Here is an 11431-nt window from a genome sequence, read left to right on the forward strand (position 1 = left end):
AAATATGAACAAAAGAGACTTCACATCTGTCTTGTCCTTTTCCTATATAAACTGCTGTGCCAGGTTAGAGGGCTCTATTTTTTTTTAAAAAAGGCTTGAGTCACTCGTTTCTGTTTTCCTCTGTCAATTATTTGTTTTGTTTTATCAATAAGCATCAAAAAACATTTTCAAACTAAACATGAGGTCAAAGATTGTTAATCCTGTTAAGCTTGCATCAATCTGTCTGTTCAGACAAAAGGAGCTCTTCAGTCACACAGTCACACCTCTTGCTCTTTACACGGCTGATAGAAGTCTGAGTCAATCAGAACAGCTAATAAATTCATTAATAAATTCAAGATGACTATTCTGACACTAGCTGGGATAGGTGCCAGTCTATTTATGTATTCTGATACTTAAAAGAAACCATAACTTAGATGTCTCATCAGCTAAATAAATTATCTAAATTCTAAAATTATTGACCACAAAAAAATGGCTTCAACAACAACTTTATGAATGTAAGTTATGTATGAAAATAAATTAGGTTCTGTTGGAGTCATTTTTGAGTTTAGGAAAATCTGTAAAAGAGTTAAACAAGTTTAATCATGTTGCTTTCATTTATGAAGGAAATAAATGTGAAATCTATTCTGAATAGGGATAAATTAAGAAAGTCGTTAAAACAGGTTCTCTCATTTTTATTATGTGGTGACATATATGACACACCTCATGGACAGGTGGTCTTTAAAGAAGAATTGTTTGTGGCTGTTAGATGGCTGAAGAGTAACAGTTTTCTGACCACACACTTGGTATGTTTTTGAACCCTATGTTTAATTTATTTTGTTTTGGCAAACTCAACCAGAGTTTATGATTCAATAAATGACATCACAGTGTTCGACAACTGTTAAATAAGTGTATCAGATCTATAATGGTAACAGAGAACTGACCTCAGAGTCTTCAGTCTGCAGTGTGGACTCTTCAGAAAATCACACAGCAGCTTCACTCCTGAATCCTGCAGGTTGTTGTAACTCAGGCCCAGCTCTGTCAGATGGGAGGGGTTGGACTTCAGAGCTGAGGCCAGAGAAGCACAGCTGATCTCTGACAAACTGCAGTCCCTCAATCTGAATAAAGAATACATGATGTAGATAAAAATGGAGTAGAGTGACATCATCATAATGTCAGCCTTCTACAGAAATCATCCAAATGTCAGCACAACCTTCATACAACCATTAATGTCAACACAGATTAATAACATGCTGCTGATCTCAGACAAGTCTGTATTGATCCTATACTGGTCTATCTCTGTCTCTCGATGTTTGTGTGTGTTCTGAAAGTTAAATATCAATAATCAGACATTATTTGTAAAAACACTTTGAAATCAACAGAGACTAGAGAAATATTTACAATTTCAGCAAGTAAACTTGATCAATTTAAAACAAATATGAATTCAGAGGATCTTCTGTATACAGATGTGACCATTTACCAACAATCATAAACATTCATTTACTTTAACAACTAACAGAAGACTTTTTCTACAGTTTCTTTAAGAAACAGAAGTTTTTGGTGACTGCAGACTAAATTTAACACAAGAAAGATGAAAATATGAAGTCCTTTTCCTATATAAACTGCTGTGCCAGGTTACAGGGCTCTGTTTTAAAAAAAAAAAGGCTTGAGTCATTCGTTTCTTTATTCCTCTGTCAATTATTTGTTTTGTTTTATCAATAAGCAACAAAAAACTGTAGTGAACCCAAAGAATGTGTCACCACATGTGAAACTGAAGGAAATTAACCTTGTTAGTGTTTGCGGATTGAAGGTAATTCTTCGGTGTTGTCTGTTGTACAGACAGTTTATTTTTCATGTACATTGTGGGGAAAAAAGGGAACGTTGGGAGGGGGAACTTTTGGGGCCGGGACTGTTGCCACCCGGGTGGTCTCAGGGGTAGACATACGCCCACTCGCCAGACGCGATTTGGACGGTGCATGTACGGCTCCGTGTTTTCATTGTTCCTTGTTCCGTCTGTTTCCACAGACAATTGTATTTGTGTCGAGGTCCCACATTCAGGACCCGTAACAAAAAACATTTTCAAATTAAACATGAGGTCAAAGATTGTTAATCCTGTTAAGCTTGCATCAATCTGTCTGTTCAGACAAAAGGAGCTCTTCAGTCACACAGTCACACCTCTTGCTTGTTAATCCTGTTAAGCTTGCATCAATCTGTCTGTTCAGACAAAATGAGCTCTTCAGTCACACAGTCACACCTCTTGCTCTTTACACGGCTGATAGAAGTCTGAGTTAATCAGAACAGCTAATAAATTCATTAATAAATTCAAGATGAATATTCTGATACTAGCTGGGATAGGCGCCAGCCTATTTATGTATTCTGATACTGAAACAAAGCATATAAGTTAAATGTCTCATCAGCTAAATAAATTATCTAAATTCTAAAATTATTGACCACAAACAAATGGCTTCAACAACAACTTTATGAATGTAAGTTATGTATGAACATGAATTAGGTTCTGTTGGAGTAATTTTTGAGTTTAGGAAAATCTGTAAAAGAGTTAAACAAGTTTAATTATGTTGCTTTCATTTATGAAGGAAATAAATGTGAAATTTATTCTGAATAGGGATAAATTAAGAAAGGCGTTAAAACAGGTTCTCTCATTTTTATTATGTGGTGATGTATATGACACACCTCTCATGGACAGGTGGTCTTTAAAGAAGAATTGTTTGTGGCTGTTAGATGGCTGAAGAGTAACAGTTTTCTGACCACACACTTGGTATGTTTTTGAACCATATGTTTAATTTATTTTGTTTTGGCAAACTCAACCAGAGTTTATGATTCAATAAATGACATCACAGTGTTTGACAGCTGTTAAATAAATGTATCAGATCTATAAAAGTAACAGAGAACTGACCTCAGAGTCTTCAGTCTGCAGTGTGGACTCTTCAGAAAACCACACAGCAGCTTCACTCCTGAATCCTGCAGCTTGTTGTAACTCAGGCCCAGCTCTGTCAGATGGGAGGGATTGGACTTCAGAGCTGAGGCCAGAGAAGCACAGCTGATCTCTGACAAACTGCAGTCCCTCAATCTGAATAAAGAATAAATGATGTCAACACAGATTAATACAATACTTCTGATGTAACTCAAGTGTGGAATAATTTGAATATATCAAATCAGAAATATTTCACTGTAACTGTTTATTATTTATATCAGGACCTTTTTACTGTATTTGGTCTCTCAGTAGGTACATGTCATCAAAGCAGAGGCCTGCATTGTTTCATCAAGTTTCATCAGTCTCAGTCAGATAAATGACTCTGGTAACCACACAAATAAGCTGAAAAACAGTCCTATCAAACATTTTATTACATTTTTTGATTGCATCAGATTTTTCGCTAAGGCAAATCTTGAAAAATGAACTACAGTCAGTGAACTGACCTCAGAGTCTCCAGTTTACAGTTTGGACTCTCCAGTCCAGCAGACAGTGTCTTCACTCCTGAATCCTGCAGCTTGTTTCCACTCAGGTCCAGCTCTGTCAGGTGGGAGGGGTTGGACTTCAGAGCTGAGGCCACGACTTCACAGTGAGTCTCTGCGAGTCCACAGGCAGAAAGTCTGTAATGACACATATTACAAAACATGTTATGATGAAATCAGACCTCAGCACAACATACTCAGAGGTTTTGAAACAACAATCTTTGTTTGGTATGATCAGCACTTTATGGTGGCTAATGTTCATTAATGTAAGCAAACTTTAGATGGAAATGGTTAATTATAGTGTAATTGTTGCATTTGTGTATAATTCAGTATCCATTGCTGAGATCAATAAGAATCATTCTTTATTAGAATTTATTTAAGTTGCAGTTGTTTTGCATTATTTCATTTAGGATGAGTAAAAGTGCTTTTATTTTTAAATACTGTCACACTGACTCACCCTTACTCTGAAAACTATTTCCTGTTCGTAGCATACATGCATTTTGTTTATTTGTGTGTGACATTTACACAATGTATGATCACATTTTTGTTTCAAGTTTGGTATTCATGAGGTATTTTTGTTTGGAATATCACCTTCCAGAATTAGGTGCAGTATTACGTTGGATGCCAGCAGAGTGCAGTGTGAGACCCTACGTGCTGCGTAGACTGTGTTTATCTATCTGATGAGAGCAACTGAACTAAACGGCAGCACGTTTTCATCGTCTCATTTATCCTGTTATAGGCTACTTTAACTGTGGACACTGCCCCGTGCCCGGCAGGTGTTACATGTATTTTATTTGGTAAATGTCATTCCACATGATGTGCATGTTATTGATTATGTTAAGCTAACATTGTTTATATTTTTGTCAATGCAATTTAGTTTTCACTGTGGATTTGGAGAGAGAAGCTTCGAATAAACCAGCAACAAGAAGCCCACTTTTGTCTGAAACATCATATATATCATCTCATAATTGTGACTTGATGCTGCGATGTCTGCTTCAGGAAAAGTTATAGTTTACTCAATTATAAAAGACAAAACAAAAATGATCTACACAGCACTTTTTAAAAACTAAATTACTGAATGCTTTAAACACTTAAAAACAGATAGAAACAATAGCTACTACTAACTACTAAGCCCCACAAGCTGCCAGCAGATTTGTAATGCGTGATTATTATGAGAACCTGACACTGATGTGTGGAGGGGGTCAACGATGCCCTCACTTTTATAATTACATGAAAGCAGGTTGGCACAGTGGCGCAGTGGTTAGCACCGTTGCTGTTACCACAGAGCAAGAATAGGTTTGAACCTCGCAGCTGACTATGGCCTTTCTGTGGTTGTGGACTTCGCATGTTTGCATGTTCTCCACATGTCTGTGTGTCTGTGGGTACTCCAGCTTCCTCCCACAGTCCAGAGACATGCAGGTTTATTAGTGACTCTAAATTGACCGTAGGTGTGTATATGAGTGTAATTGTTTGTCTCTATGTGACAGCCCTGTGATGACACAGAGCCTGATAAGGATTTGTGGTTATGAAAATGGATGGAAGAATTGCATGAAAGCAGAAAATTTCAGAAACCTCCTCTGGAAAATAAAACTGAAACTCTTAAGCATCGTAAAACACCTCGTTCACACCCTTTAAAGTCTTTCGTGTATTTTTCCTCAGCACACAAAGGAAGATGAATAGAAGAAAAAATGAAAAATGTAACAGTTATTAGACATAAACAAAATGTGGTGATTAACTTGGAAGCTGAAAAATCTACATTTGTACACTCACAGCATTTGAAACAACTCAAGAACATCTGTGCCAAAAAACATCTGTCATACAATGTTTGCAACAAACAAGTGGAACACTATTTTAAAAAGAATTTTGTAGTGTGAATATCTGAAGATCTAAACTACTAATCTACACTGATTTATAATGTGAATCACATCTGGACTTACACAGCCTTTCTGCAGTTCCTCACAGCTGGAATCAGTCTCAGTCGTCCCTGGTCTGATGTGTTGTACTTCTTCAGGTTCAGCTCATCCAGAACCTCCTCTGACATCTGCAGCATGTAGGCCAGAGCTGAGCAGTGGATCTCAGAGAGTTTCTTCTCTGATCTGTTCTCTGACTTCAGGAACTCTTGGATCTCCTGATGGACTGAGTCATCGTTCATCTCCATCAGACAGTGGAAGATGTTGATGTTTCTGTCAGGAGAGATATCATCACTGTTTATCTTCTTCAGGTTGTTGATGACTCTCTGGATGATTTCTGGACTGTTGTCTGTCTGACCCAGCAGGCCTCCTAACAGTCTCTGGTTGGACTCCAGAGAGAGGCCATGAAGGAAGCGAACAAACAGGTCCAGGTGACCATTTTCACTTTCAAGGGATTTCTCCATGACTTTCCTCAGGAACACATCCAGAGATGGGAAACGTCTGTCAGCGTTTCCAAAATGCTTGAAAATCTTCTTCTGGAAAGACTTTAGTTTGAAGTCCCTGTATTTGTCTTTTCCCAGGAAGTCCTTCAGTACCTTTGTGTTCCTGTTGGAGTAACAGTGGAACATGTAGACTGCAGCCAGAAACTCCTGAACGCTCAGATGAACAAAGCTGTAGACTGTTTTCTGGAAGATCACACTCTCTCTTTTGAAGATCTCTGTACAAACTCCTGAGTACACCGAGGCCTCTGTGACATCCAGACCACACTGCTCCAGGTCTTCTTGGTAGAACATGATGTTTCCTTTCTCCAGCTGTTCAAACGCCAGCCTCCCCAGCTTCAGAAGAACTTCTCTGTCAGCCTCCGTCAGCTCCTGTGGACTTGTCTCATGTCCCTCATCATACTTCTTCTTCTTCCTCTTTGTCTGAACCAGCAGGAAGTGTGAGTACAGGTCAGTCAGGGTCTTGGGCAGCTCTCCTCTCTGGTCTGTGGTCAACATGTGGTCCAGAACTGTAGCAGTGATCCAGCAGAAGACTGGGATCAGACACATGATGTGGAGGCTCCTGGAGGTCTTGATGTGTGAGATGATTCTGCTGGACAGATCTTCATCACTGACTCTCCTCCTGAAGTACTCCTCCTTCTGAGCATCAGTGAAGCCTCGTACTTCTGTTACCCTGGCAACACATTTAGGAGGGATCTGATTGGCTGCTGCAGGTCTGGAAGTTATCCAGATGAGAGCCGAGGGAAGCAGATTCCCCTTGATGAGGCTTGTCAACAGCACGCTGACTGATGACTCCTGTGTGACATCAGACACGAGCTCTTTGTTGTTGAAATCCAGTGAAAGTCTGCTTTCATCCAGGCCGTCAAAGATGAACAGAAGTTTACAGACAGCGAGCTCCTCTGCTGTGACCTTCTGTAATGTTGGATGGAAAACATGGAGCAGCTTGAGAAGACTGTACTGCTCATCTTTGATCAGGTTCAGCTCCCTGAACGAGAGCAGAACCACCAGACTGACATCTTGGTTCTCCGAGCCCTCTGCCCAGTCCAGAGTGAACTTCAGCACTGAGAAGGTTTTTCCAACGCCAGCGACGCCGTTGGTCAGAACGACTCTGATGTGTCTCTGTTGGTCAGGTAAGGCTTTGAAGATGTCGTGGCACTTGATGGGAGTGTCATGGAGGGTCTCCATCTTGGAAGCTGTCTCAAGCTGCCTCACCTCATGTTGGGTGTTAACCTCTTCACTCTGTCCCTCTGTGATGTAGAGCTCAGTGTAGATCCTGTTGAGGAGGGTTCCACTTCCTGTTTCATCACTTCCTTCAGTCACATGTTCACATCTCATTTTCTGACTGACCTTATATTTATCTAAAACCTCCTGCAGACCAGCACTCACTAAAGAAGAGGAAAAGTGTGAGACAAAACAATTGTTAATATGCTGATTCATTTCAGAAACAATAAAAAAATATATCAATATAAGAATATTTATGGAAGTAAAAGTTTTAAAGTCAAGTTTTGTTGTGTGAACTGTTCCTTCCTCCCTGTAATATACTGTTGCCCTCAGGCAACAAACCCTATTTCTGGCCCTGGCAGCACCCCTTTAAATGTTTTTAACCTTTTTTTACCCCTAACAACACCAGACAATGTCACCGTCCAATAAAATCAGGGGCTGAAGTGTGTTTGGCTATGTGTCTTGGCGTGGAGCAGTGCCAACAAGCGCTAATATAAATTTCACTTTTTTACACTTCAAAGTGAAATAACTTGTTTGAAAAAATATGTAAATGTGCATGAATATGTAGATAAGCATATTTGATTGTTTATATTTGTTTTTTATTTTTATTTATATACTAAAACTGTGTTTTTTCATTCGTTGCCTCAGGGCAACATCATTCAGTTGTAGCACTTTTGTTAGGGCAATATCATACTAACGGATGGAGATGCCTGAGATAAATAATTAGCACCATACTCAATGTACTCAATGCACTTGCTACTATTGCTTGTAGGAAATGGATGCAAGGACATTTTATAGTTGCAAGCAGGAAACAGTTAGGATCATTCCATCCGAAAGTGAGGACAGTGAGCTTGAGGAGGACAGTGAGGAAGAGTGGACCCCAGAATCAGGTTTGAGAGCCAGTTAGTAGGTCAGGGGCCAGTCAGTAAAGTAACATATATAATGAGTTTGTGTGTGTCTATGTGTGTGCTCATATGTGCAATATGTGTGTGCATGTATGCAGTACGTGTGTGTGGGTATATACAGTATGTGTGTGTGTCTGTGTGTATACAGTACATGTGTTTTCTGCACGAGTGTGGTGTATGTGTGTGCATTCCTGTGTGTGTATCTGTGTACTATGTACACGTGAGTCTCAATGCATGTGTATGCTTTTGTGTATGGCTTTTGTGTACATGTACATTTGTATGTGTATGCATTTGTGGGTGAAGAAAGGCATATGATCAATTCAAATGTCAAATGTGCTTCCTGCTTTTTTCAAGGAGGTTGTCTGGCTGCTAATGAAACTTGTTCAAATGTATCTCCTGCTTGCTTATTCTCATTCCATGTAGTAGTGAAAACCTTGGTGTTTTAGTACTCCTGTCGCACAGTGTTGCCCTGAGGCAACAAACCTACATCTGTTTAGGGCTGGGGGGTCAAATTTTATCATTGATATATTATCAGGGACCTAAAAGCTTTAAAAAAAATGGAGTGAAATATTTTTTCCACCCTAAAATAATGCCATAGAGGGTTAAACCGATCCACTGATAAAATAATACAAAATCTGTTCATGTCTTGATATTTAGACCTGTTTCTTTTTAACAGCACGACTAACAAAGTTCTGTCAGTCTTTGTGACATAAAAGCCTCCTGCTGATTTGCAGGTGGAAAACTTTTATTTGAAGCATCAGCTTTGTCAGGCTCTTGTCATCTCGTGTCTGGACTTCTGCAAGTCCTGGCTGGTCTGCCTGCATGTGCCATCTGACCTCTGCAGTTCATCCAGAATGCAGCAGCCCGGCTGGTCTTCAACCCAAGTTACCCCACACTACACCACTCCTCTGCTCCCTGCACTGGCTACTAGTGATCACTCCAATTTGATTCAAGTCACTGGTGTTTGTCGACTGTGCTGTGAATGGCTCAAGCTCATCCTACACCCAGGACATGGTCAAACCAAACACCACAGCCCGTCCATGACGCTCTGCTACTTCCAATCAGCTTGTTACTCCCTCGTGATGAGGGGACCAGCTACTACTCAACAAAATCACAACTGTTCACTGTCCTGAATCTACAATGGTGGAACGAGCTGACCACTCACATCAGGACAGCAGAAACTGTACACATCTTCAGCCTGAACACTCAGAAACTAAATGTAGCATTTGAAGCCGTTCAGCTTATTTGATGAAGTTGATGTATTTCAGTGACTCTTGCAGTTTTTAGGATGAAATGCAGCAGATTACATGTTTAAGATCTACAGTCTTACTTTGTACAGGGCTGGTCTGACTGACTGTCTGCAGTCCAGGTCTTGTTCTGGATCTTTCCTCCACAGGAACATGACTCCTCTTCCTCTCTCTGTGAAGACATTTCTTTATAAATAAAATGATTTGTTGATTGTTGTTGAAAAATATCAAGATTTGTCCGACACTGTTGAGAAGCTCAGATGTTCACAGAGGACAGTAAATATGTTGTTATTTTAAATTCAGTTTTCAGTCTGTAATGAAAATGATTTGATTGCAACTCTCCTGCTTTCATAAACTTTAATTAACAGCTATATTTATATATATAAATCTTTGAGCATTTTATCTTCATCCTCAATGCATCATCTTCATCAGGTCAGTTTACAGTAAAAACAGTCTCTTACTTTGTGTCTGAGGGTCCAGGTTCATCACTGAAAGTTCATTGGCATAATCTTTGGACCGGTCACTCTTCATAGACAGACAGCTGGATACTGGAGACTCTGCTCTCTGTCTGTTGGACTGAACTCTGCAAACACCCAACATGTTTTTATTCATATCACATGAATCCTTGATAAATTCTCTGATAAAGAATGCAGGAAGCTCTGAATACACAAACATGATTCCTCTATGTAAAAAAAAAAAAAAAAGTGGTGGAAAATGTAATATAGGGGCACAGAAACAGACAAAATGGCATCAAAAGTTAAAAAAAAATATTCAAATAAATGAGTTAGTAGCAGTTCTCTTACTTTGTGTCTGAGGGTCCAGGTTCATCTCTGAAGGCTAAAGGATAATCTTTGGACTGGTTACTCTTCATAGACAGACAGCTGGATACTGCAGACTCTGCTCTGTCCTCCTCTTCCTCCTCACAGTCAATCATCTTCTGTCTTCAGTCAGTCTGAGAGGTGAAACAGTAACACTGACTGTGAACAGAAGAAACAAGAAAAACAGGTTTGTTCAAGAGTCACTGAGCGAACAGAAACACAGACACACACAGCTACACACACGGATACACATGTGCAAAGCAATATGTTGTATTGTATTTTATGTATAGTGTACAGGATAAAACAGTCAGACGTTCACCTGGTCAGGTTTCTTTAAATCTCTGCTTGTTTTCTTGATTTCAGCAGGTTTAATGTGAATTATTCAGCCAGTCACGACTTTATGTTGACAGAAGAATCAAAGTGTTGAGTTCATTCAAACATTTCTTTCCTCTACAGTCCACAGAGAGAAAACTGACTCAGAGACTTTGACAGTAAAATAATAAATATGTTGGATTAACACTCACCCTGCCTCAGCCTTCACTTTTCCTCCGTCTGCTCTGTCTTAAAATGGAGACTGAACAAACTGAACGCTTTCACTTTCATGGTCCCGCCCTTTCCTTGTATAAACAAGGTACTCTGCAAACTCGGGAAGTGTTATCTCATCCTCTTGCAGTAAGGAAACACTGGTTAACATCACACTAAACTAAAATAAAATAAAGTAAAATAGAATAAAAATAAGAAATAAAATAAAACAAATGCATAATGGTAAAAAAGTAAAACTCATTAAAGTGTTTGTGATTTTGGCCACTAAAGAACCACTAAGAGCGCTTTAAAATAGCAATAATGGATGATTGGAGGGGGTCTTTAAGAGGTTTCAGTTGTTTTTGTTGAATTGGTCATTAAAATACCCAGAAAATGAATAAAATATCTACAATGTCATAGAATAGAGCAATCATAAGAAGATTTAGGTCATTTACCTTGAAAAGAAACAACAAGCTACACTTTTACACTTTTAAACTTTCAGACAGACAAGTGAAGCACCTCAAAATTCTCAGTCTTAAGGACCAAAGAAAGAAGCGCGTGACGAGATCAATGCCGCAATGACTAACTGTGCAACAGTGTCTTCAAGAACTGTGTGTCAGAAACTGCGTGAAGAAGGACTTGTTGGCAGAATAGCAGCAAAGATACCATTACTGAAGGAGAGACATGGAAATTTACAACAGAACACAAGAAATGGACAAAGAAGGATAAAGTGTTTGAAGTCTGAACAGTGTATGTTGGACGAAGGGAGGGTAGAGATATAAAGGTTAGTGACTTTTGCCAACAGTTAAACACAGAGGGGGTGGTAAGTCCAGACCTCAACCATCGTAGAGCAAATTCGGG

The 11431-nt window shown here is 39.3% G+C and overlaps 1 protein-coding gene and 1 long non-coding RNA gene across 3 annotated transcripts; both read right to left on the reverse strand.

The window, feature by feature from the left end:
* Nucleotides 1-5380: 5380 nt before the first annotated feature.
* Nucleotides 5381-9346, reverse strand: LOC113744500 (NLR family CARD domain-containing protein 3-like). The gene is made up of 2 exons (XM_027274375.1): nt 9314-9346; nt 5381-7242 (listed from the first exon to the last, which is right to left on the reverse strand). Coding segments are annotated over exons 1-2 (1863 nt in total). The 5' UTR covers nt 9315-9346.
* Nucleotides 9347-9762: 416 nt separating this feature from the next.
* Nucleotides 9763-10687, reverse strand: LOC113744503 (uncharacterized). Of its 2 annotated transcripts, none has more exons than XR_003461601.1 (4): nt 10573-10687; nt 10368-10444; nt 10034-10182; nt 9763-9813 (listed from the first exon to the last, which is right to left on the reverse strand). It is a non-coding gene; the product is annotated as an uncharacterized LOC113744503 (long non-coding RNA). The 2 variants fall into 2 exon arrangements; XR_003461600.1 differs by having other exon boundaries at nt 10034-10207.
* Between the last annotated feature and the right edge of the window lie 744 nt (nt 10688-11431).

This window comes from Larimichthys crocea, chromosome XXIII (genome assembly GCF_000972845.2).
Source record: "Larimichthys crocea isolate SSNF chromosome XXIII, L_crocea_2.0, whole genome shotgun sequence".
Taxonomy (NCBI): Eukaryota; Metazoa; Chordata; class Actinopteri; family Sciaenidae; genus Larimichthys; species Larimichthys crocea.